The following is a 27,273-nucleotide window of genomic DNA, read 5'->3' as shown; positions in this document are numbered from 1 at the left end:
TAAAACTACACTAGCATTTGTGAAATCTCAATCCTTTTACTACTCTAAAACTCCAATTACACTTCATCCTTCAATGCCCTAACACTCCTCATCTTTCAATAGCCTAACACTCCTGTGAATCCCATTTCTAGTATCTTAACATCCCAATTTAAGCCCATCCTTAAATGAAGCATTTTAAAATTTTCTGTCCCTTAACCACTTTCTTTCTAGACTCTTGAACTTCCATTTCTAAATTTTCTTGATCATTTGTTTTTATACTAGCTCCTTCTCTGTGCATATTTATATGTTTTATCCCGTAATCAGAACTGAACATGTTCTCCAAGTCTGAGTCCCCACTTAGCCTAAATTAACATCTGGCGATCTATCATACCATTTTGCTTTCAGTTCTCTCTCCGTGCCTGGCTTTTTCCTTCTCTCTTTCTGTGCCCCTCCGGCCTGAATTTTCGCCATGATGGAGAGGTTCTCTGTTGACAGGTGCTGCTTCCTCTGCCTGAGCTGCAGGTGTATTGCCCAGGTGAGTCTTAAGGCAGTGATGTTTTTCACTGTCTCTGTCTGAACTACTCTCTAGCTTCCAGATAGGGGTCTATCGTCTGGGGAGCTACCAGACAGGGGTTTCTCTTCTGGGGATTTGTGGAGGCATCTATTCGTTGTTCTCTCTGGGATATCTCTTAATTTAGGGGGTGTTTGTGGGGGGAGGGGGGTCCTCTTTATTTAAGGTGTCTCTTTATTTAGGGGGCCTATGTGGGGATCTCTTCATTTAGGAGGTCTCTGTGGGGGGGGTCTCTTTATTTAGGGGGTCACTGGGGTGGTGGGGGGATCGGGTAACCCCTGTACTGGGCAGAGGGGGTGGGGGAGGGGCTGAATTGCATTGCGGGGTGGGGGGGAGGGGGGGGGGCAGCTGCAGAACCTCGCTATCTGCTCAAAATGGCAGCCCGAGGGTGGGAATCCCGAGGAAATCCCTCACAATCCTCGCCATGCTTCCTGAGAGCACAAATAAGGTGCAATTCAGCTCTGGCGGGAGAACATAGTCTCCAAAAATGGAGAATTCTGTCTTATGTATTACCGCAGAGCCCAGCATTTCCTTGAGATCGGGAACGGAGTCAGGCTGGCGTTCACACACGGGCAACCCACGGAGGCAGCTGACCGTTTAAATTACCAGCTGCCTCCATCACAGTGGGATATTGGAAGAGTTCAGAGTGTGTGGATTAAAACAAGTAAGAGGGGGTCTGAACTTGGTGGATGCTTTTGGATTGCCACCTTTTTGGTGAAGTAAGGTAAGGTATCCCTTTGGATAGGGCCCTTGGACACTTGGGAGAGGTAAGGTTCCCATTAGGATTGTTAAAAGTGAAGATGATTATGCACTTGTTATGTACAAAATCATTGGAGCTGCGAAAGAGCTACCCAGCTATGAAGAAACTATCCAGCTTTTGGGGAATTGTTGAAGAGCCGCTGGCTGTGAAAACTATTCAAGCAGCATCAAAATTATCCAGGCAGCGTCAAAGCTGTCAAGGAACAGTTTGAGGATACTAGTTGGCTTGGAGTGGATAAGGGGAAATGGCGGGGCGGCGGGGGGGGGGGGGGGGGGGGGGGGAAATGGGCTGACTGGCCCTAAGTTGCCACAGGAGGTTTGGAGCAATAGGGGCTCGGTAGAAGGACGCTATGTTGCAAATGTGGGTATGTAGACAAGGGGGGGTGGGCACTCACTTGGCTATAGGTTATGGGGGGGGGGGGGGGGGGGGATTGCGGAGCATGGGTTAGCATTCATGGAGCATAGGAAATGAGAGGAACGGTGAGTGTTGGGGGCATGAGTATGCATCTATAGAGTATAGGGAGTGTGTGGAGAGGTGTGAGGCAGGAGGGATGTTTTTTGTTTCATTATTATTTTTTATGTATTAAAACACACAGGCCTGCAGCTTTCTCTTGCTCGCTATCTCTCCCTCAGTCTATCTTTGTGTCTCTCATTCTCCCTCCATGCCACTCTCTGCCCGCACTTCTCTCCCTCCCCTACTTCGATTCCTCAGCCTGCCTCTTTCCTCCTTGCTGCAGACTGTATTCCTTCCATCTGTCTGCTGGTCTTTCTTTCTCTCTGTTTCTCTCTCTCACTCTCCACCGTCTCCCTCTCTCACTCTCCTTGTCTCTAACTCCCCGCCGTCTATCGGTCTGTCTCTCTCTTTCTCTCTGTGTTTTCTTGCTCCCTCTCTTGTCTCTAAATTGTGTATGAGGGGTGCTGGGTCAGCGGAGGGCATATTTAGTAAGTTAGGAGGAATGACAAAGCAATCGTACAAGGTGGCAATACAGCACATGATAACCAAACTTTGCCAGAAAGCGACAAAGAAGACAAGCAAGAGTGCACCAGGAAATGGGGTCAGAGTAGGGAAACACAGGAAAAAGAATAATTCAAAACTCTTCACTTGCAGGCACACACAGTATGCAGAACAAGATGGATATTTCATGACACAAATAAAAAGTAATATGATTTGATAACCATTACAGAGACATGGTTCATAGAATCATAGTGTTTACAGTGCAAAAGGAGGCCATTCAGCCCATTGAGTCTGCACTGGTGCTGGGAAAGAACAACCTGCTTAAGCCCACGCGCCACCCTATCCCCTAACCTTTAGGACAGTAAAGAGCAATTTGGCATGGCCAATCCACCTAATCGGCACATCTTTGGACTGTGGGAGGAAACTGGAGCACCTGGAGGAAACCCATGCAGACACGGGGAGAAAGTGCAAACTCCACGCAGGCAGTCACCCGAGGCTGGAATTGAACCTGGCTCCCTGGAGCTGTGAGGCAGCAATGCTAGCCACTGTGCCACCTTGCTTGTAGGGTGAACAAGGTTGGAAACTGAATATCCAAGAGCACTTGCCATTTCTGAAGGATAGGTGAAATGAAAAATGAAATGAAAATCGCTTATTGTCACAAGTAGGCTTCAAATGAAGTTACTGTGAAAAGCCCCTAGTCGCCACATTCCGGCGCCTGTCCGGGGAGGCTGGTACGGGAATTAAACCATGCTGCTGGCCTGCCTTGGTCTGCTTTCAAAGCCAGCGATTTAGCCCTGTGCTAAACCAGCCCCTGGTGGAAAAGGAAATTAGGTAACATTGTTAGTAAAGGATGAAATCAGTACAGTAGTAAGAAATTATCTTGACTCAGATCATCACGCACTGTCAATTGCTTTCACGGTCTTCCTCCCTTCAAATATTTTAATTATAGAGCTCAATATAAAATGGAGTTTATACTTCTGTACAAGATGGATTCTTCTATAAACTCTTGATCACTAACAGTAATTAAAAGCTATTGATGCCTGGCTGTCACAATGAACTGTAGAGGGTGTAAGCACCTGCTCTTTTACTCATTTCATATTTTTAACTCCCTGTTACCGTCCAGTGATTAATAGTTTCTTCTTGCCCACATTGTTCAAGGTCTGATACTGCACTCGAATGCCCAACTCGTTACACAGCCTATAACAGGCGAGCCTCAATGATTTCCTTAGTTTGGAGCTCAGTGTTCATGTTTGTCAGTAACTTTTTGTTATCTCCTCTCTTCTGTAGTCCTTCTTTCACACAGTGTTGGAGAACAGCCACATGTGTGAGACACTGGTGGACAACAACCTGCGAGTCACCAACTGGAACCGAAAACTTGGCTGCAAATGCCAATACAAACACATTGTGGATTGGTGCGGCTGCTCACCAAATGACTTCAAACCACAAGACTTCATAAGACTTCAGGTGAAGGAAGACTCTTCTGCCTGTCTGAACATCCTTTGGTAGGGAGGAACTAGTTTCAGTGAAAGCATTGGGTAGATACGGCAAACATATTATAGATACAGTAATATAGCGGCTCTGTAATTGGACCAGTAATCCGGAGAGCATGAGTTCAAATCCCAGTTTGAGAACTTGAATTCAGTGTAATATTTCTGGAAATAGAAAGCTCATATGAGTTAAAATACTTCTTATTCATTTGTGAGTTGTGGGCATGGCTGGCAAGGCCACCATTTGTTGCCCACCCCTAATTGCTCTTTAGAAGATGGTGCTTGAACTCCATCTGGTGAAGGTGCCTCCACACTAAGAGTTCCTGGATTTTTTATTTGGTGATAATACTTTTCAGAATGATGTGTATTTGGAGGGGAACTTTCTCGCAGCGGTGTTTCCATTCTCCTGATGTCTGCCCTCTCAGGTGGTAGAGGTTACAGGTTTGCGAGGTGCTGTGGAAGAACCACGGTGAACTGTCCATGAAGCTGTTGGGAGGGTGGTTAAAAGCGCAGCTGGTTCTACAGCAGAAGGGACCTGTTCAGTCTCCAGTTCCATCCTAATGTGGTTGATTATTAACTGTTAATAACATTGGCTGGCTTTTAAGTCCCCTTTTCCCTCCGGAGAGCGATTTGGAGTGAGGACGTAAAATTACACACCCAATTAGCAAAGGGCAGGAGGAGGAGGTGCTAAATAGTCCAGGAAACCAGGTGTTCAGTAAAAATAAGGAAGGAAAGAAAAGAAGAGGTGTCTCAATGTTGTTTCAGGAGAACACTGCAGTGCTGGGGAGGGAGAATGTTCTCTATTTGACTAAATGCTATTGTGTCAGAGCTAAGAAGATAGATCACCAATTAGTGGGAGTGAGATAGAGGAGCAAATGTGCAATGAAGTTACGGAGAGGTGGAAAAATTATAGTGTCATAATAAGGGACTTATCTTAATGGACACATAGACAGTAATTATGTAAAGGGCAGAAAGGAACAAGAGTTTCTAGGGACTGTGCAAAAGAATTTTCCACAGTATGTCTCCAGACCAACAAAGAAGAAGGCACTGCTGAATTTGGTTCTGGGGAATGGAATGGGTCAAGTGTCAATGAGGGGAACATTTGGAATGGTCACAGTATCATAAAGTTTAGGTTGGTTATGGAAAAGGACGAAGAGCAATCCAGACAAGAATAATTAACTGGAGGAGAGACAAATTCCATGAGAGGAGAGCAGATCTGACCCAGCTAAACTAGAAACAAAGAGTAGCATGCAAAATTATAATAGAACAGAGGAGGATGAGAAAGTTCAGATACAGTCAAGATACATTCCCATGAGGGGGAAAGGTATATCATGTTAAATTAATATCAAGCCATTTGGTGCAGTATGAAACCTGGCACTATACTTTCCTTAATAATAGGTTTATTTGCAGAATGCATCATTACATATATGCTTTGACAAAGGATCATCTGGACTCGAAACGTTAGCTCTTTTCTCTCCCTACAGATGCTGCCAGACCTGCTGAGATTTTCCACCATTTTCTCTTTGGCATCATTACATATGCCTGCTTTGTAGCTACTAGCCCTGTGTCCCTGCAGTCTCTCTTCATAATCATAATATTTTTACAATCCAGAAGAAGGCCATTTGGCCCATCGTTCATTAGTGCTCTGGGTGTTTAATTAAATAGTGCCTTCACCTGTGAATCTTAATGTCAATATAGCATTAACAGATTCCCATTTCTTTAAATAAAAATGTCAAGCAAACATTCCTTTTTGTAAAACAGTTTGATAATTGATGACTTGCGTCAAACCATTTTAGAGATCCCTTTTCTCACTAACATTTTATACTAGCAAGTTCAATCCTTCACCTTTTCTCAGTCACAGTCTGTGTCCAATATACGTTATCCCATAGTCCACGTGGCATTCAATGGGCCCCGATCGCAGGCCAGACCCCATCGGAGGCCCCCCCCGCCGGCGGGACTCTGTCGTATCGGCGCGGCTGCTCGGCCCATCCGGGCCGGAGAATCGGCGGGGCCGCCAATTCCAGCGGCCAGCAATGCGTCGGCGCAAATGGCGCCGATTCTCCACACCTTGGAGAATCGCGTCGGGCGCGGTTGCGGCGATTCTCCGGCCCGGCCCGGGGCTCGGAGAATCTCCCCCTAGATGCAAATACTTTTAAGTGCTGATTGGTCAGCAAGTTGACTCTGGTCAAGGTGTTGCCATGGAGATTGCACGAGGGAATTATTTTCTTTTGTTTATTTCAAAATGGGCGCAATACCTAGGCATGTTCTTTCTGGCTACAGAGGACAATGATGTATGTAACTTGCTACAGCTGTAAATGAGCCACATTGTGAGCGCAACAAATTCAGCAACTGCTGCCCAATCGTGGAATCACATCCAACTAGATTAGCACAATAGAGATGGATGACCCAAGTTCAGGAAACCAGGATGTAGAAGCAGTTGGGTAGAGATGAGAAACGATAAAGGCAATAACTCATTTGTGGGAGTGGTGTATAGGCCCTGAACAGTACCTACATGGCAGAATGGAGAATAAAGGAAGAAATATGGGAAGCTTTTCAGAAAGCAATAAGCATTGGGGATTTTAATCTACATATAAACTGGAAAAATAAGATCGCCAAAGGTGCCCTGAATGAGCAGTTTTTAGAATGTTTGCAAGATTGTTTCTGTGAGCGGCACGCTCTGGAGCCAACCAGAAAGCAGGCTATACTAGAATTGGCATTGTACAACAAAATCGGATTAATATGATTGAATTTTACATTCAGTTTGAGGAAGAGAAGAATGGGCCCAAGACAAGTAATTACAACTTGAATAAAGGTAACTATGAGGTCATGAAAGCAGAGCTAGCTAAAGTGAACTGGCAAATTTGGTTAAGGGATAGATCAATAAAGATACAGTGGCAGACAATTGAAATGTTATTTCAGAATACACCAACTGCATTTCAATGAGAACTAAAATTCCAACTGTAATTAACTAAAAAAGTTAAAGATAGTATCAAACGTAAAGAAAAAGTATATAATTCCATAAGGATGAATGGCAGGTCAGAAGATTGGACAGAAAAATTAGGTATGAGCGAAAGCTAGCCAATAACATAAAAACAAATAGTAACCGTTTCTATAGATATTTGAAAAAGAAGTTAACAAAGTGAGTGTTGGTCCTGTAGAAAGTGAGTCTGGAGAATTAATAATGAAAAATAAGGCATTAGCGGATGCATTGAACAGTATTTTGTATCAATCTTCATTACAGAGGATACAAGTAACATCCCAGAAATAGCTGTAAATCAGGAAATGGAAGGAGGGAGGAACTCGAGAAAATCACAATCACCAGGGAAGTGGAACTGAGAAAATTGTTAGAGATGCAGCCTGACGAGCCTCACTGTTCTGATGGTCCTAAGGCCTCAAAAGGAGTGGCTGGTGAAGATAGTTGATGCATTGGCTTTGATTGTCCAAAATTCCCTAGATTCAGTGAAGGTTCCATTAGATTGGAAAATAGTAAATAGAACATAGAACAATGCAGCGCAGTACAGGCCCTTCGGCCCACGATGTTGCACCGAAACAAAAGCCATCTAACCTACACTATGCCATTATCATCCATATGTTTACCCAATAAACTTTTAAATGCCCTCAATGTTGGCGAGTTCACTACTGTAGCAGGTAGGGCATTCCACGGCCTCACTACTCTTTGCGTAAAGAACCTACCTCTGACCTCTGTCCTATATCTATTACCCCTCAGTTTAAAGTTATGTCCCCTCGTGCCAGCCATATCCATCCACGGGATAAGGCTCTCACTGTCCACACTATCCAACCCCCTGATCATTTTGTATTCCTCTATTAAGTCTCCTCTTAACCTTCTTCTCTCCAACAAAAACAACCTCAAGTCCATCAGCCTTTCCTCATAAGATTTTCCCTCCATACCAGGCAACATCCTGGTAAATCTCCTCTGCACCCGTTCCAAAGCCTCCACGTCCTTCCTATAATGCGGTGACCAGAACTGTACGCAATACTCCAAATGCGGCCGTACCAGAGTTCTGTACAGCTGCAACATGACCTCCCGACTCCGGAACTCAATCCCTCTACCAATAAAGGCCAACACTCCATAGGCCTTCTTCACAACCCTATCAACCTGGGTGGCAACTTTCAGGGATCTATGTACATGGACACCTAGATCCCTCTGCTCATCCACACTTTCAAGAACTTTACCATTAGCCAAATATTCCGCATTCCTGTTATTCCTTCCAAAGTGAATCACCTCACACTTCTCTACATTAAACTCCATTTGCCACCTCTCAGCCCAGCTTTGCAGCTTATCTATATCCCTCTGTAACCTGCTACATCCTTCCACACTATCGACAACACCACCGACTTTAGTATCGTCTGCAAATTTACTCACCCACCCTTCTGCGCCTTCCTCTAGGTCATTGATAAAAATGACAAACAGCAACGGCCCCAGAACAGATCCTTGTGGTACTCCACTTGTGACTGTACTCCATTCTGAACATTTCCCATCAACCACCACCCTCTGTCTTCTTTCAGCTAGCCAATTTCTGATCCACATCTCTAAATCACCCTCAATCCCCAGCCTCTGTATTTTTTGCAATAGCCGACCGTGGGGAACCTTATCAAACGCTTTGCTGAAATCCATATACACCACATCAACTGCTCTACCCTCGTCTACCTGTTCAGTCACCTTCTCAAAGAACTCAATAAGGTTTGTGAGGCATGACCTACCCTTCACAAAGCCATGCTGACTATCCCTGATCATATTATTCCTATCTAGATGATTATAAATCTTGTCTCTTATAATCCCCTCCAAGACTTTACCCACTACAGACGTGAGGCTCACCGGTCTATAGTTGCCGGGGTTGTCTCTGCTCCCCTTTTTGAACAAAGGGACCACATTTGCTGTCCTCCAGTCCTCTGGCACTATTCCTGTAGCCAATGATGACATAAAAATCAAAGCCAAAGGTCCAGCAATCTCTTCCCTGGCCTCCCATCAGGTCCCGGGGACTTATCTATTTTCAGCCTGTCCAGAATTGCCAACACCTCTTCCCTACGTACCTCAATGCCATCTATTCTATTAGCCTGGGGCTCAGCATTCTCCTCCACAACATTATCTTTTTCCTGAGTGAATACTGACGAAAAATATTCATTTAGTATCTCGCCTATCTCTTCAGACTCCACACACAATTTCCCATCCCTGTCCTTGACTGATCCTACTCTTTCCCTAGTCATTCGCTTATTCCTGACATACCTATAGAAAGCTTTTGGGTTTTCCTTGATCCTTCCTGCCAAATACTTCTCATGTCCCCTCCTTGCTCGTCTTAGCTCTCTCTTTAGATCCTTCCTCGCTACCTTGTAACTATCCATCGCCCCAACCGAAACTTCGCACTTCATCTTCACATAGGCCTCCTTCTTCCTCTTAACAAGAGATTCCACTTCCTTGGTAAACCACGGTTCCCTCGCTCGACGCCTTCCTCCCTGTCTGACCGGTACATACTTATCAAGAACACGCAGTAGCTGATCCTTGAACAAGCCCCACTTACCCAGTGTGCCCAACACTTGCAGCCTACTTCTCCACCTTATCCCCCCCAAGTCACGTCTAATGGCATCATAATTGCCCTTCCCCCAGCTATAACTCTTGCCCTGCGGTGTATACTTATCCCTTTCCATCATTAACGTAAACGTCACCGAATTGTGGTCACTGTCCCCAAAGTGCTCTCCTACCTCCAAATCCAACACCTGGCCTGGTTCATTACCCAAAACCAAATCCAAAGTGGCCTCGCCTCTTGTTGGCCTGTCAACATATTGTTTCAGGAAACCCTCCTGCACACACTGTACAAAAAATGACCCATCTATTGTACTCGAACTATATCTTTTCCAGTCAATATTTGGAAAGTTAAAGTCTCCCATAATAACTACCCTGTTACTTTCGCTCATATCCAGAATCATCTTCGCCATCCTTTCCTCTACATCCCTAGAACTATTAGGAGGCCTATAAAAAACTCCCAACAGGGTGACCTCTCCTTTCCTGTTTCTGACTTCAGCCCATACTACCTCGGAAGAAGAGTCCCCATCTAGCATCCTCTCCGCCACCGTAATACTGCTCTTGACTAGCAGCGCCACACCTCCCCCTCTTTTGCCTCCTTCTCTGAGCTTACTAAAACACCTAAACCCCGGAACCTGCAACATCCATTCCTGTCCCTGCTCTATCCATGTCTCCGAAATGGCCACAACATCGAAGTCCCAGGTACCAACCCATGCTGCCAGTTCCCCTACCTTGTTTCGTATACTCCTGGCATTGAAGTAGACACACTTCAAACCACCTACCTGAACACTGGCCCCCTCCTGCGACGTCAAATCTGTGCTCCTGACCTCTAAACTCTCATTCTCCCTTACCCTAAAACTACAATCCAGGTTCCCATGCCCCTGCTGCATTAGTTTAAACCCCCCCAAAGAGCACTAACAAATCTCCCCCCCCCCCCCCCAGGATATTTGTGCCCCTCAGGTTCAGATGTAGACCATCCTGTCTGTAGAGGTCCCACCTTCCCCAGAAAGAGCCCCAGTTATCCAGAAATCTGAATCCCTCCCGCCTGCACCATCCCTGTAGCCACGTGTTTAATTGCTCTCTCTCCCTATTCCTCATCTCACTATCACGTGGCACGGGCAACAACCCAGAGATAACAACTCTGTTTGTTCTAGTTCTGAGCTTCCATCCTAGCTCCCTGAAAGCCTGCCTGACATCCTTGTCCCCTTTCCTACCTATGTCGTTAGTGCCAATGTGGACCACGACTGGGGGCTGCTCCCCCTCCCCCCTAAGGACCCGGAAAACACGATCCGAGACATCACGTACCCTTGCACTTGGGAGGCAACATACCAAACGTGAGTCTCTCACGCTCCCACAAAATCTCCTATCTGTGCCCCTGACTATAGAGTCCCCAATTACTAATGCTCTGCTCCTCTCCCCCCTTCCCTTCTGAGCAACAGGGACAGACTCTGTGCCAGAGGCCCGTACCCCATGGCTTACCCCTGGTAAGTCCCCCCCCCCCCACAAGTATCCAAAGCGGTATACTTGTTTCTCAGGGGAACGACCGCAGGGGATCCCTGCACTGACTGCTTTTTCCCAGTCCCTCTTACAGTTACCCACCTATCTCCAATCTTTGTGAAATAAATGTGACTCCTTTATTGAAAAGGGGGGGGGCAGAAAGCAGGAAACTACAGCTAAATTCCGCTTTTGCAACTTCCTTGTTCGTGTTTTCACGTACCCACACTTTTGCACTTTGTACACCTGCATCGTCCATCATGGGAACAACTTTCATCCGTATTTTTCTCCTTCTCGCGTGTTTCCCTGGGGATTTTGACTGGTGTTGACCCAGACGGGAAGAAGCTTCCTGACACTGAAGTGACACGGCAGCTCACCTTCTTGCCTATACAAAAGAAAGAGACAATCGAGGCCTTTCTTTTGACCAAATTATTATTAATCTGGGAGCTGAAGTGCTGCCTGAGCAATTTTGAAATCTTCCGCGATGTAGTGTATTGCTCAGAGGCTCCCCCGGTTGTCTCATAGAGGAACTGCATCACAATTTGTTGAAACATATCTAATTAAGTCCCTTTGAAAAACATTTTCATTGTTCGTGATTTCACTGTTTGTGAGGTTTCACGGCAACGTAACCCCAATGAAAAGTGGGTCTTTACTGTACAGGCCAGTTAGCTTAACATCTGTCATCGAGAAAATGTTACAAGTTATTATTAAAGCGATTATAGCAGGATGCTTGGAAAATCCAAGATAATCCGGCAGAGCCAACAAGGATGGTTTTGTGAAATGCATATTTTCAACCATTTTATTGGTGGGTTTGAAGAAATAACATTTGCTGTGGTTCAGGAGGAACCAGTGGATGTGCTGTACTTAGATTTCCAGAACTCATTTGACGAGATGCTACATCAAAGTATATTGAAAATAAAAGTTCATGATGTTAGATGTAACACATTGGCATGGATAGAAGATTGGCTAGCTAACACCAAACAAGAGTAGGCGTAAATGGGTAATTTTCTGGTTGGCAAGACATATTTCTCATAGAAACCAGTGTTGGGGAGTGCTGGGCCAAGAGAGGATCCCATGGCAATAATTTGGGCATGCAGGTGTAATCAATGCTGAACTCAACTGCGCGAGTTACTAAGTTTGTAAATTCATTGAATACAGGTTCAGAAATTGGCAGTGCATGGTGCCGTGATACAAGACGCAGCTCGAATGTCTATGACTTCCTTGATCGCACATTAGTGAATAGACTTCCAATGTTGAAAAAACTCTTATAGCTTTGCTATTGGTATGCATGTTGTATGTAGCCTTACACAAGAAAATAAGAAATAGGAACAGGAGTAGACCATTTGGCCTATTGAGCCGCCTTCACCATTCAATATAATTATGGCTGATCTTGGGCTTCAATTCCATTTTCCCGCACCTCCCACTTTCCATATCTCTTAATTCCCTGAGAGACCAAAAGTCTGTCCATCCTAGCCTTAAATGTATTCAACGATCTTGCGTCCTCATGCCTCTGGGGTAGAGAATTCCAATGGTTAGAAACCCTGTGAACGAAGACATTCCTCCTCGTCTCTATCCTAACGAACGGCCCTTATCCTGATATTATGCCCCCGTGGTTTAGATGTCCCGATTAGTGAAAACAGTACCTCAGCGTCCACCTTATCAAGTCCCCATGGAACTTTGTAGGTTTCAATGAGATCACCTCTCATTTTTCTAAACTCCAGGAAATAGAAGTCCAATTTCCGTAAGCCCTCATCAGAGGCCAGCCTCCTAGCCCTGCGGGCTGATTTACTAACCTTCGCTGCACCGCCTCCAATGCAAATACTTTGTTAAATGTGGAGAACAAAACCGCACACTGTAGTTCAAATGTGACCTCACTAAAACCCTGCATATCTGTAACAAGACTTCTTTAATTTGTGTACTTCAATTCAGTTGAAAAAATAGCCATGTGCCATTTGTCTTCCTAATTATTTAGTTTACGTGCATGCTAATTTTCTGCATTCCTTCTGCCAGCACACCCAAGTCTCTTTGAGCATCAATACTTAAACATTTCACGTCTTTTTTTCAATTAACATTTTATTGAGGTCTTTTTGGTCTAGTAACAACAACAAAATAGACGATATACATGAAACCATAAACATAGTGCAAAAACCGTTTACCTTTGTTGCTAACTTTTGGTTGGTTCAATTGGCTCTGTTTTATAACCTTTGCTCTAGAGTCGCCAGGTATCTTTATGATACCACCATGAGGTTCAAGTTCAAGTAATGATCAATAACTCAACACACCAATTAGTAAGATTCAAATCAAAACACATTTATTATACACAGTAAATCACTACTCATGCATAAACTCTACTTTCTAGGCTATTTCTATCACTAACAGGCCTATACTTAACTTCGGACTGGCCCACCAGGTCAGGGGAACAAATGGCCTTTCGTTCAGGACCTGAGTCTGCGGGATTCAAAAGCTGGTATGGACTGGTAGCTAGGAACGCCTATCTCGTAGCGAGCGTTGACTTTAGACTTACTTGCTTGGAGGCAACAAGACATGTCACTGTCAAGGGTTGGTTCAAGTTGCTGAGTGACCCTGCCAAAGAAGGACGATTTGAACTTGGGGGCTTTACTTTATAGTTCCCAGGGGCTTCCCGCCCTTCGGGTTCCAAGTGATTGGACTACTTTCTGATCACTTGGATCGATTTCTCCAATGCTGGAGCGGTTCCCTGATCGCTCGGCAGTCCCTAAATGTTCGTTGGCCTTCCTTTGTCTTGGCTCCTGCTGGCGCCAAGGAGTCTGGCTTGGCTTTGTTTACCTTAACTGTTGCCATTGTGCCTGGGAATCGCACATTACTATGTAGATGGCTGCTACATTACTATGCGGATGGCTGCTGGCTTCGGTGCTGACTGGTTGTTTTGCAGGTTCCAATATACATGATTTCTGTATTTGCTAGTCTTTGCCTTTGTTGGCTGAATTTCCCTTCAGCCTTTGCGGTTCTCCATTTTAAGTCGGGAACTGGCCAACTCAAGTGGCTACACCTTTCATACAGGTCCCACCCTTATTACCCCCTACTCTGACCTAAACTACTCACCCCCCCCCCAACCTAAACTACCCCCTCCTCCGGACTGCTGACGATTAATTTTCCGCAAGTAAGTCGACGAACGGTTGCCACCTCCGTGTGAACCCTAACAGTGAACCTCTCAAGGTGAACTTAATTTTCTCCATACAGAGACAGCTAACCATGTCCAATAGCCAGGTCTCCGACTTCGGGGGCTTTGATTCCCTCCATGCCAATAGTATCCGTCTCCAGGCTACCAGGGAAGCAAAGGCCAAAAGGTCTGCCTCTTTCTCCTCCTGGATTACCGGATCTTCCAACACCCCGAAAATCGCTACCTCCAGACCCAGCGCGACCCTTGTTTTTAAAACCTTGGACATGACGTCCGCAAACCCCTGCCAAAATCCCCTGTCTTCCACTCCAAAGAATCTGCTCATCCGGGCCACTGTCATGTGAGCCCGGTGCACGACCTTGAATTGTATCAGGCTGAGCCTAGCACACGTTGTGGACGCGTTGACTCTACTCAACGCGTCCGCCCATAGACCATCCACTATCGCACCTCCCAGCTCCTCCTCCCACTTGAGCTTCAGCTTCTCGGTCTGCGTCTCCTCTGACCCCATAAGCTCCTTATAAATGTCCGAGATGCTCCCCTCCCCACCCATCCTCTGGAAATTACCCTATCCTGAATCCCCCTCAGCGGTAGGAGCGGGAAGGATGCCACCTGTTTACGAAGGAAATCCCGCACCTGCAGATATCTGAATTTATTTCCCCATGCCAGCCCAAACTTTTCTTCCAGCGCCCTCATACTCTGAAAGCTCCCCTCTATGAACACATCCCCCATCCTCTCAATCCCCGCTCTCCGCCATACCCAGAACCTCCCATCCATACTCCCCAGGGCAAACCGGTGGTTATCACAAATTGGGGCCCAGACCGATGCTCCTACATGTCTCCTCCATTGCCCCCAAACTCTCAGGGCTGCCACCACGGCGGGGCTGGTGGAGTACCGCGCCAGCGGGAGCGGCAGAGGTGCAGTTACCGACGCCCCCAGACTGGTGCCCTTACAAGAAGCCGCCTCCATACGCACCCACGCCGACCCCTCCCCCACCACCCACTTCCTGATCATGGCTATATTAGCCGCCCAGTAATAATTGCTAAAATTTGGCAACGCCAGCCCGCCCTCTCCCCGGCTCCGCTCGAGCATTACCTTCCTTGCCCGCCCAGACGAAGCCCATGATCACCCTGTTGACCTGCTTAAAAAAGGACCGCGGAATAAAAATGGGGATACATTGAGATACAAATAGGAACCTCGGGAGGACCGCCATTTTCACCGTTTGTACCCTCCCGGTCAGAGACAACGGAGCGCGTCCCATCTCCGGAAATCGTCCTTTATTTGGTCCACTAGCCGGGCCAGATTCAATTTATGCAGCCGGTCCCATTCCCGTGCCACTTGGATGCCCAGATAAAGTATCACGTCTTTTAATAAAGATACTGCTTTGTTATTCTTAAGGCTGCACATTTCCCTGTATTATACTCCATCTGCCATCTTGTTGCCCACTTGCCTGACCTGTCTATATTTATTTGCATCCTCACTGTGTCCTCGCCACACCTAGTTTGGTATCATCAGCAAATTTGGATACATTACTCCCTGTCTCTTCATCCAAGTCATTAACATAGATTGTAAATAGCAGAGGTCCCCACCCTGATCCTTGTGGCGCTCGCTATTCACTGCTTGCCAACTTGAAAAAGCTCAATTCCCACTCTGTTTTCTATTCATCAACCAATCCTCATCTTCGTAAAGGTGAAGGAATCCTTCACCATATACATAGAAAACTCACTCAACCATTTGGCCAATTCATGTTGTGCAGAACCAGTCATAGATAGGGCATAGGAGAAATCAAGGTTTGTGTGTTTTGGTCGACCAATATATACATGGACCCAGTGAACCCATGAGGATGAATCCTATCATGTATGTCACAAGGCAGCTTTTTACTCTTACACAAGTCTAATAATTATTATTTTTGTAACTTACTTTTGAGTAGGACTTATGAGATGATGCTTAGCAGTGTGTCTAATGCATAAAAATGTGGATCTGTCATTACGAATGGCATGCATTTTGTCATTGTAGTCACTTTTGCTAAGGATGACTATTCCAGTCCTGTTGTCAGGTCTTGCAAATAGGTATATCTAGGTTGGCCCTCCTTGCAATGCCAGCAGAGATTTGTGCTGTATGTGAAAATTGAACAGATCATGGAGTATTCCACAATATGTGAATGCTGGATCGAGATCAATATAATGACTAAAGTGAGATGCGATTTTGCGATTGGACAGCACTTAATGAACAATCCTAAATGTGCCAAGAATTACACTAACAACTAGTTTAGTCTCGGACTCAATGTGGACCACTTATGCTTGCTAGAAACTGAATATTCATTCGCAAGGACCTGCCCTCTTCCGGCAAGTACAACATTTCCAGGCATTATCCGTTTTTTGAATTAAACAAAAGTATGGGGAACAATAGTTCCCAGATGCATACTCCATGGCAACATGGCAAATCAGAGTCAACTTGCTAATCAATTTGCACAATTTTCTCTTCAATATAAATTTCTGCCTTTGAAATTTGGCTTTCTTGCACCTGTCCTGATGAGGGCAGGACGAAAAGCTTCAACAGCATGTCTCTTTTTTTTCAACAATACTAATATTGATTTTGAGAATAGGTTTATTTACAGAATGAAGCATTACATATATCTGATTCTTACTTATTATCTGTGTCCCAGCAGTCTCCCTCTATTAGGCTCTCGGTATTTAATTAAATAATGTCCTTCACCTGTGTGAATCTCTTAAGAGCAATGGACTAATTAGATGACGAGGCATTTGGCTACCTTAAGAGATTAGCAATATAATTAACATATCATTAACAGGGCAAGCAAATCCAAAGTTCTGTGAATAGCGAAAGAGATCGTAAGTAAGGTGAAACAGAAAAAGAGGCACATACCAGATGTATGGTGGATAACACAGTTGAGAACCAGGTTGGCTATAGAAGGTTCAGTAGGAAATTGAACAATATACATAGGAAGCAAAAAGAAAGCATGAGAAGACCTCTTTTGGTTAGCAGCTGACATAAAAGCGAATCCAAAATTCTTTATCGACATATGAATAATAAATGGTTAGTAGAAAGAAGAGTGGGATGATTAGGGACCTAAAAGAGATATTATATGTGGAGGAGTTGGGCAGGCTGATACAATATGCAAACTTTGCAAATGTTTCTTTACCAAGGACGAAGATGCTGCCCAAGTCATAGTGAAAAAGGAGGATTTGAGATGCTGGATGGGCTACAAATTAATAAAGAGATGGTATTAGATAGGATATTTGTATTTAAAGTTAATACCTTATGAAGACTGGATAAAACATATTTAAGTGTAATGAGGGACGCAGGGTGAAAATTGCAGAGACACTGCAATTCCAATCCTCCTTAGATACAGAGGTTGTGCCAGGGGACCGGAGAATTGCAAATGTTATACTTTTGTTCAAAAAGCACAACTATAGGTGGCAGGAAAGATTTTAGAAACAATAATTTAACAGTCACTTGGAACTTACTTGAGTTTTTTAATTAGGTAACCGAGGGTTGAAGAGGGTAATAAGATTGATGTGGTGTACATAGACGTCCAAATGGCATTTGATAAAGTGCCACGTAACAGGCTTGGCAACCAAGTTTGTTACCATGGAATAAAAGGGACCGTAGCAGCGTGGGTACAGAATTGGCTGAGTGACAGAAAACAGGATAGTAATTCCTCACTCAATGTCATGGTTACTCACTCTGAAATTGCAACTTTAATTGAAACAACTTTAAGTGAATCACAAGTTTCCGTAGGAATCAGCCTTGAAAACCGGAGTTCACTCCTTTTGGATAGCTCTTGCCCAGAAAAAACAGTGTAAATTTGAAATACTTTACCATGTATGGTGTACATGTATTTCCAGTGCTGTGCATTCCTAGCTGACATAAATGACTAAATATAAAAACAGGCTGCATAAATTTAAATTGATGCCAGATGATTTTTCTGTATTCCAAAATAACCTTATTAATACCTGTAGTGACTTTCACAAAGAACATTTGTTCTTTCAGTCTGTTTTTAATTTGACAAGTGGAACAATGGTAGAGGATATGCATGTATTTGCACTTACGTCAAAAATAACAGGGATGCAAATGTCTTTTCTGTTTCCCCCTCCCTAATCACGCCGAAGTGGGATGTATTTTGACTGTTTGCTTTTGTTTTTTTCTAAAACCTGTTTAAGCAAGGACACAATAGTCACCCCAGACCAAGTATCTCAAAATTCCTTGTAGCAATGGACTGTACTACTTGAAATAAAATGGCATTCTTTCAAAATAATTTGTTTTTGAAGAAAACTTTACCTTGAGACACCAACGTTCACTTCATACGTTTTGTTCTGAATGCTTTTTTCTGTGAATAAAGGGTGTTTATATCTCTACTTCCCCTGCTCTGACTCTCAAAATTTCATTCCTGCCATTTGTGGAACATTAGGAAGTCTGATTATCAGCGATTCCTGTATGCAAATTACATTATAATGAATTTATATGTGCTTCCTATTGCCCCATTCATGTGACATATACTGATCCAAGTAATTGTCGAGGTGGGAATTAGTGTACTGGTAGAGGTTTGTTTCTCAAACTAGAGGAAGGTATATGGTGGGGTTCCCCATGGGTCCAGTGTTAGCAACCATGCTCTTTTCCTGATATGTATTAATGACCTAAACTTTGATGCACAGGATACAATTTCAAATATTGCGGGTGACACAAACTTGGAAATATTGTGAACTGTGAGGAGGATATTGATAAACCTCAAATGGATAGAAGCTTGTGGAAAGGATAAATGACGGATGTAATTTAATTAAGCGAAATGTAAAGTCATGCACATTATAGTAGCAAGAACAGGGAAAGGTAAAAAGGATGAAGAATACAGTTCCAAAGGGAGTGCAGGAGCAGAACAATACAGCACAGGAACAGCCCCTTCTGCCCTCCAAGGTGGCAGGACAGGATGTGAAAGGTTGATAAATCATTCGGCATCATAGGCTTTACAAGTAGGTTGATTGGTGGTATCTCAGAGGGATGTGTAAACACTTTAGAACAGGTTGTTATTATGAGGGAGGAAGTGTTAGGTGTGTTAAGAAGAATTAAGGTAGACAAATCCCCAGGGCCAGATGGCATCTATCCCCGATTACAGAGGGAGACAAGAGATGAAATCACTGGGCCTCTAACAGAAATCTTTGTGTCCTCGTTGACCTCAGACGAGATCCCAGAGGGTTAGAGGATAGCCAATGTTGTACCGTTATTTAAGAAGGGGGAAAGGTTCAATGGAGATGTGCAGGACATGTTTTTTACACAGAGGGTGGTGGTGGCCTGGAATGCACAGTCAAGTGAGGTAGTTGAGGCAGATGCGTTAGCGACCTTTAAGACTTATCTGGAAAGGCACATGAACAGATGGGGTATTGAAGGATACAGGCGGTTGGTCAAGATAGGACACGTGATCGGCGCAGGCTTGGATGGCCGAAGGGCTTGTTCCTGTGCTGTATTGTTCTTTGTACAAAAGAGTGCAAAAACAAAGAAGTTATGATAAACCTGTCTAAAACAATGATTTAGCCTCAATTGGAGTGCCATATCTCGCTCTGGACATCACACTGCAGGAAGGATATAAAGACATTAGAGAGGGTGCAGAAACAATTCACTAGCATGGTCCCAGGAACAGTTAAATGGATAGATTGGAGAATCTGGAGCTGTTCTCCATAGAGAAGAAAATTATGAAGGGATTTGATGGAGATATTCAAAATTCTGAAGGGCCTGGACATACTGGATTGGGAGAAACTGATCCCAAGGTGGAAACATTGAGAACCAAGTGATTGGCAAAAGTAGCAACAACGACATCTCTGTTATGCAGAAAATAGTTAGGGTCTGGAATGCATCAGGGTGGTGGAGGCAGATTAAATCATGGCTTTCAAAAGGGAATGGGAGAAGTATCAGAAGCAAACCATTTGTAGCGCTACAGGGAAAATGGACAGCAGAGTGGAACTGGGTGAATTTCACTTTCAGAGAGCCAGCACAAACATGATGGCCGGCAATTTCCTGGCTCCCCAGCATCGGATTTTGGGGGTACTCCAAAGATGCATTAGATAATCCCTCTCTGAAGTTCCCAGGTAAGGGTTGATGTGGCAATTGTCCAAAAGTGCTAACTTCCCCTGGGCAACAGTGCTATGCTGGGACCATCGACAAAGTGATTTAAATCGCTAACTTTGGATGCTTCCCCCAGTGTTACGCTATTAGTTCTTCTGAAAATGTTAGAAGACATAAAACCTTGTTCAACCTCAGCCTAACTATTTTAAATACCAGACCGTCCCCACACGGGACAGCCCCACCACTCCCCACACTCCTGACCCCACAGGGGATTTCTCCCCACTCCCCTCAGCACTTACCTTTGACACTTACCTCTCCTTGGCCTGTTATTCTCAATGGGCCCTTTAAACTCACCTGCTTTACGGCAGCTGGTGCTGTAAAATAAAAGGTGTGTGTCCTCCGCTGCAATTCATTTGGACTCTTGCCGCTGGATCCAGGGACGCACTGTGCTGCCTGAATCTCACTTGGCCAGAATCGGGAAGGTCTGGCAAGACGGGCACTGAAGAAATTTAGTGCAGGTAAGTAGGTCGGGACTGGCATCTGACTTTGATTGTCATTCCGAGGAAGTTATGGCCCGATGAGTTAAGGGTGTCCTTTTGTGCTGTAACCGTTCATGATTCTAAAATGCGTATTTGACATATTTATTCTCCTGATTTGTAGTGTTGATTCCATTTTCTGCATCTTTATTCACAGCAAATGACCAGACCAACATTTTTTGCTCGGAAGTTTGAATCATCAGTTAACCAGGAAGTGATTGATATATTGGACTCACACCTGTATGGCAGTTACCCTCCAGGGACACCAGCTCTGAAAGCCTACTGGGAGAATGTATTTGATCAGATGGACGGGTTGAGCAGCCTCACTGATGTTGCAATTACCAGCTACATGGCTTTCTTCAGGCTAGGCCTGAGCAATGTGCAGACGTTGTGGCGACCAGGAACAGACAACCACTGCAGGTACGATAGTAAATATCAACCCAGTAATCAGGCCATTACGCAACTGGTGTGTGCACACTTAGCTTGTCTTAGCCAAGTCCCAGCACTGAAATTGATCTTGGTGCCTCGAGGCGAGTGGGTGGAAAATAAGATCAGGTTTTCTTTTTTCTTTTGGCCAACCCAATTATATCAGTTGTAAAGTGTGTGATATGGTCATGATGGCTATGGAACTGAGCTCCCATAGTGTTGAGAGAAAACACAAAGACAGTTTTCAATAACAAATGCAGTGACATCGACGCATCAGCAGTGCCGTTATATCACATTTGTGCTGTGCCATGCCATCAAATCAGGACAGGGCCAAGGTATTGGGACTAGGGAAGGTTGAGGCAGAATATATGGGGAGGGCTCAACATGGCATTGGTTATGGGACAAGGAGAGGTAGTAGGTGAGGCAGAGTAGTGGGACAGGGTGAGGGATGAGACGAGTATTGGAAGAGAGTGGAACAGATATAGGGAGAGAGTGAGGCAGAGTATCCAGAGATATCCAGAGATTGTTAATCCTAATATCTGCTCATTCCAACATCCTTTCTCATTACTGTTCTCATGTCATCCTTTACTATCAGAGCTACTTCTTCTCCTGTTCCATTCTGTTTGCCTTTCCAAAATGTGGCTTACTACAGAAAATGTATTTCCTAACCTTGGTCACCTCATAACTATATCTCTGAGGGCAGCACGGTGGCACAGTGGGTTAGCCCTGCTGCCTCACGGCGCCGAGGTCCCAGGTTCGATCCCGGCTCTGGGTCACTGTCCGTGTGGAATTTGCACATTCTCCCTGTGTTTGCGTGGATTTCACCTCCACAACCCAAAGATGTGCAGGGTAGGTGGATTGGCCACGCTAAATTGCCCCTTAATTGGGAAAAAATGAATTGGGTACTCTAAATTTATTTTAAAAAACTATATCTCTGTAATGGCAATTCACTCAAACCCATTATCTCTATTGGTGTTGCTAGATTGTCTATCTTGTGATGAATGATTTGTGTATTCAAATAAAGAGCTTTTACTTTTTTACCACTATTTTGCATGGACTTTATTCACCGATGCACTATTACCATTAAATTCTCTATCCCTTCCTTTCCCATTCTGCTTGTTTTTATCAATGTTTGTTCTATTGCCTAGACATTCATCTTTTTCTCATCTCCATTTTCCTCCCTCCCACCCAATCCCACCCCCAACCCACCATCACTCTTTTAGTTCAAAACTGATCCACAGTCCTCGTACACAGGCCACTGGTGCTAACCTGGTTTAAATGGAGCCCACCCCAACGAAGGAGCTCCATCTTTCCCCAGCACTGGTGCCAGTGCCCCATGAACCCCTTCTTCCTGCATTCTATGAGCCACTTAATAAACATTTAACTCTCTAATTTGATTGAACCTATACAAGTTGTTCACTGACTAGAATTAAAACTAATTTGGTTCACAGCTGTCCATACCTGGTTTCACCTACATGTGACTCCAGAATCACAGCAATGTGGTTGACTGTTAAAATATCTGTCGGAGACTTCCGGTTGCGGCTATGCGGAGCTAAGCCGCACGATTCGGCCGCTCCCGCTACTACGGACTTTCGGGCTCATTGGAGGAGCCCCAACGGAATTTGTTTTGACGACAACCCGTGGGGAAGTGAAGAGAGAGGTCCCCCTCCAACTTTTATGGACTGGACCAGAAGTGCAATGGCCAAAAAAGCGGCATTGGAGAAGCGAGGGGAAAAAAATCAAAATGGAAGTGGGCGGAGACAAAGCAGAGTGCGGGCCAGAGCTGCAGGAATTCATCAAGCGCTGCTTCGAGGAGCTGCGCAAGGAGATGCTGGCGCCTATGCTGGCGGTAATTGAAGGACTAGGGATAACCCAGAAGGCCCACTAGGTGAAGATCCAGGAGGTACAGAAAAGAGTTGGTGAGAATGAGGACGAGCTCTTGGGCCTGGCGGTGAGAGTGGAGCGGCACGAGGCGCTACACAAGAGGTGGGCGGGAAGACTCGAAGACCTGGAGAACAGGTCGAGGAGAAAGAATCTGCGGATCCTGGGTCTCCCTGAAGGAGTGGAGGGGGCCGATGCCGTGGCATACGCGGGCACTATGATCAGGGCGATGATGGGCGCGGGATGCCCCTTCGAGGTCGCTGGAGCTGGACGGGGCACACCGGGTGCTGGCGAGGAAGCCCAAGGCAAATGAGCCGCCAAGGGCGATGGTGGTGAGATTTCACCGGTTCACGGACAGAGAGAGGGTCCTGAAATGAGCCAAGAAGGAGCGGAGCAGCAAGTGGGACAATGCAGAGATCCGAATATACCCGGACTGGAGCACGGAGGTTGCAAAGCGGAGAGCGGGTTTCAACCGGGCCAAAGCGGTGCTGCACCGGAAAGGAGTGAAATTTGGAATGCTGCAGCCAGCACGATTGTGGGTCACATACAAGGACCAACACTACTACTTTGAAACGCCTGAAGAGGCGTGGACCTTCATACAAACTGAAAAGTTGGACTCTAACTGAAGGTTTGTGAGGGTGGGGGGGATGTTTGAGGGTTGATGTTTGAGGGTTGATGTGTGATGGTTGTTGTATATAGGGGGTCAATCACGCGCAGGAAATGTTACATGGGCTGGGGGAGAGAGACAAGGCCGCGACAGGAGCTGCGCCAGAGGGGGCGGGGCAGGCTTTGGAAAGCCCGGGGGTTTTCCCCGCGCGCGGGAAGAAAGGCGGGAAGGGGAACAAAGGAACGCACATTGATTGGGAGACTCTCGTGGGGGGGGGGGTCAAAGGGATGGCGGGGGAAGCCGGGGTCAGCTGACTTACGGGAGTGACATGGGGGGAGCAAAAAAGCTAGACAGGGGTCTAGCAGGGGGGGGGGGGGGAAGGGGTTGCTGCTGCACTGCCCGAAAGGGAATGGGGCACAGAAGAGGTGGTCGGGACGGAGGTCCCCCGGCTGGGGGACTGGAGGGTGAGAGAGACGCGGACACGGGACTGGCCCAGAAAAGGAGATGGCTAGTCGGCAGGGTGGGGGGGGGGGGGGGGGAGACCAGGTCAGGTTAAGAAGGGGATGGGTAGGACAGGTATTTCACTCTGGACTGGACGCGAAGAATAGAGGGGTGGCAATATCGGTGGGAACGCATGTGTCATTTGAGGCCAAGACTATCGTAGTGGATAAGGGAGGGAGATATGTGATGGTGAGCGGTAGGTTGCAAGGGACGTGGGTGGTGTTGGTAAATGTATACGCCCCGAACTGGGATGATGCTGGATTCATGAAGCGCATGTTGGGGCGCATTCCGGACCTGGAGGTAGGAGGCCTGATAATGGGATGGGACTTCAATACAGTGCTGGACCCAGCACTGGACCGCTCCACATCAAGGACTGGAAAGAGGTCTGCGGCGGCCAAGGTGCTTAGGGGGTTTATGGATCAGATGGGGGGAGTGGACCCATGGAGGTTTGCAAGACCGCAGGCCAGGGAATTTTCTTTCTTCTCCCACGTGCACAAAGCCTACTCCCGGCTAGATTTTTTTGTTCTGGGCAGGGCGCACATCCCGAGGGTGGAGGGGACGGAGTATTCGGCCATAGCTGTTTCGGACCACGCCCCGCACTGGGTGGAAATGGGGCTGGGAGAGGAGAGGGACCAACGCCTGCTGTGGCGGCTGGATGTGGGACTGCTGGCAGATGAGGTGGTGTGTGGGAAGGTGAGGGGGTGTATCGAAAGGTACTTGGAGGCCAACGACAACGGGGAGGTGCAAGTGGGGGTGGTATGGGAGGCGTTGAAGGCGGTGATCAGGGGAGAGCTAATCTCCATCAGGGCTCATAGGGAGAAGACAGAGGGCATGGAAAGGGAGAGGTTAGTGGGGGAGATTTTGAGAGTGGACAGGAGATACGCAGAGGCCCCGGAGGAAAGATTACTTGGGGAAAGACGATGGGTCCAGACGGAGTTTGACCTGTTGACCATAGGGAAGGCAGAGGCACAGTGGAGGAAGGCGCAGGGGGCGACCTATGAGTATGGGGAAAAGGCTAGTTGGATGCTGGCACACCAGTTCCGTAAGAGGACGGCAGCGAGGGAAATAGGGGGAATCAAAGATGGAAGGGGAGCCACGGTTCGGAGTGCGACGAAAATAAACGAGGTATTCAAGGCCTTCTATGAAGAGCTGTACAGATCCCAGCCCCCAGCGGGGAAAGAGGGGATGAGACGATTCCTAGACCAACTGGGATTCCCGAGGGTGGAGGAGCAGGAGGTGGCTGGTTTGGGGGCACCAATTGGGTTGGAGGAGCTGAGCAAGGGTTTGGGGAGCATGCAGGCGGGGAAGGCCCCGGGACCGGACGGGTTCCCTGTGGAGTTCTACAGAAAGTATGTAGACCTGTTGGCCCCGCTACTAGTGAGGACCTTTAACGAGGCAAGAGAGGAGGGGACCCTGCCCCCGACAATGTCGGAAGCGACAATTTCTTTGATCCTAAAGCGGGACAAGGACCCACTGCAATGTGGATCGTACAGGCCGATCTCGCTCCTCAATGTGGACGCCAAGTTGTAGGCAAAAGTGCTGACCACGAGGATTGAGGACTGTGTCCCGGGGGGTGATCCATGAGGACCAGACGGGATTCGTAAAGGGCAGGCAATTAAACACTAATGTGCGGCGGCTCCTAAACATGATACTGATGCCATCGGAGGAGGGAGAGGCGGAGATAGTGGCAGCTATGGACGCGGAAAAGGCCTTTGACCGAGTAGAGTGTGAGTACCTCTGGGAGGTGCTGCGTAGGTTTGGGTTCGGGGGAGGGTTTATCAGCCGGAGTACTTTCGGCTGTACCGAGGAACGAGGCAGGGGTACCCCCTGTCCCCCCCTGTTGTTTGCATTGGCGATCAAACCCTTGGCCATGTCATTGAGGGAGTCTAATAAATGGAGTGGAGTGGTCCGAGGGGGAGAAGAGCATCGGATGTCGCTATATGCGGACGACCTGTTGCTGTACGTGGCGGATCCAATGGAGGGGATGGTGGAGGTCATGCAGATTCTAAGGGAGCTTGGGGAGTTTTCGGGCTATAAGCTCAATGTAGGGAAGAGTGAGCTCTTTGTATTACAGGCAGGGGACCAAGAAAGAGGGATAGGGGACCTACTGCTGAGGAGGGCGGTGGAGAGTTTTCGGTATCTGGGGATCCAAATAGCCAGGACTTGGGGGACCCTACATAAACTGAATCTGGCGAGGTTGGTGGACCAAATGGAGGAGGACTTCAAAAGATGGGACATGTTACCGCTCTCGCTGGCGGGTAGAGTGCAGTCGGTCAAAATGGTGGTCCTTCCGAGGTTTCTGTTTGTGTTTCAGTGCCTTCCCATCGTGATCACCAAAGGCTTTTTTAAGAGAGTAGGTAGGAGTATTATGGGTTTTGTGTGGGCGAATAAGACCCCGAGGGTAAGGAGAGGGTTCCTGGAACGGAGTAGGGACCGAGGAGGGTTGGTGCTGCCAAACCTAGGGAGCTACTACTGGGCAGCAAATGTGGCAATGATCGCAGCAGGTGGGAGAGCGTGGTGATCCGCGTGTATCAGGATTGGAGTGCGGAGGTGGCGAGAAGGAGGGCGAGTTTCAATCGGGCCAAGGCGGTGCTCCACAAGAGGAAAGTGAAGTTCGGAATGTTGCAGCCGGCAAGACTGGGTTACACACCAGGGTAAACACCACTACTTTTTAGACGGCAGAAGAGGCGTGGGCATTTATTGAAGAGGAGAAGTTGGACTAGATTGGAGAAAGAGTGTTTGAAATGAAGTAGTGAGGTGGTGGCAAGGGACTGTGAATCAGATGGGGGAGAGAAAAAAAATTTCCCCTCGAAGGGGGGGGGGGGGGGGGGCGGACACACGAAGAAATGTGGGCGCCGGTAGGGAAGGGGGAAGGAGAGAGGGAGCTGCGCCATCGGGTGGGGCCGAGAGGGAAGCGTGGGCTTTGTTCCCGCGCTATGGAAATTGTGGCGGGAAAAGAGGGCGCAGGAAGGAGGGGGCCTCACATAATGGGAGGCTAAGGATAAACGGGGGAAGCCGGGGTCAGCCAGAGTTTGCTGACTTCCGGAAGCAATATGGGAGGAGCAGCTAAGCTAGAGAGGGATCTAGCGCGGGGGGGCGGTTTAACTGGGTTGCTGCTGCTAAGGGGAAGGGGGAGCTGTTGCGGGATGGGATGGTCGGGACAGGAGGGCGCCGTCGGGGGGATAAGCGGGTGCGTGGGAACCGGGTGAGGAGCTGGTCTAAAAAAGGGGATGGTTAGCCGACGAGGGGGGGGGGGTAAAGAGCTCCCCAACCCGGTTGATCACGTGGAACGTGAGAGGGTTGAATGGGCCG

The 27,273-nt window shown here is 46.8% G+C and overlaps 1 protein-coding gene across 1 annotated transcript in view; it reads left to right on the top strand.

Annotated features, from left to right (window-relative positions):
* xylt2 (xylosyltransferase II) overlaps positions 1 to 27,273 on the top strand; it is a 182,446-nt gene that overhangs the window by 112,038 nt on the left and 43,135 nt on the right. The window contains exons 7-8 of the mRNA XM_072483241.1: positions 3,552 to 3,728; positions 20,704 to 20,966. Of these exons, the coding sequence (XP_072339342.1) occupies positions 3,552 to 3,728; positions 20,704 to 20,966 (440 nt within the window). The remainder of the gene's footprint in view (positions 1 to 3,551; positions 3,729 to 20,703; positions 20,967 to 27,273) is intronic.

This window comes from Scyliorhinus torazame, chromosome 18 (genome assembly GCF_047496885.1).
Source record: "Scyliorhinus torazame isolate Kashiwa2021f chromosome 18, sScyTor2.1, whole genome shotgun sequence".
Lineage (NCBI taxonomy): Eukaryota > Metazoa > Chordata > Chondrichthyes > Carcharhiniformes > Scyliorhinidae > Scyliorhinus > Scyliorhinus torazame.
Note: the sequence above shows the minus strand (reverse complement) of the source record. Positions and strands in the feature narration are given on the sequence as shown.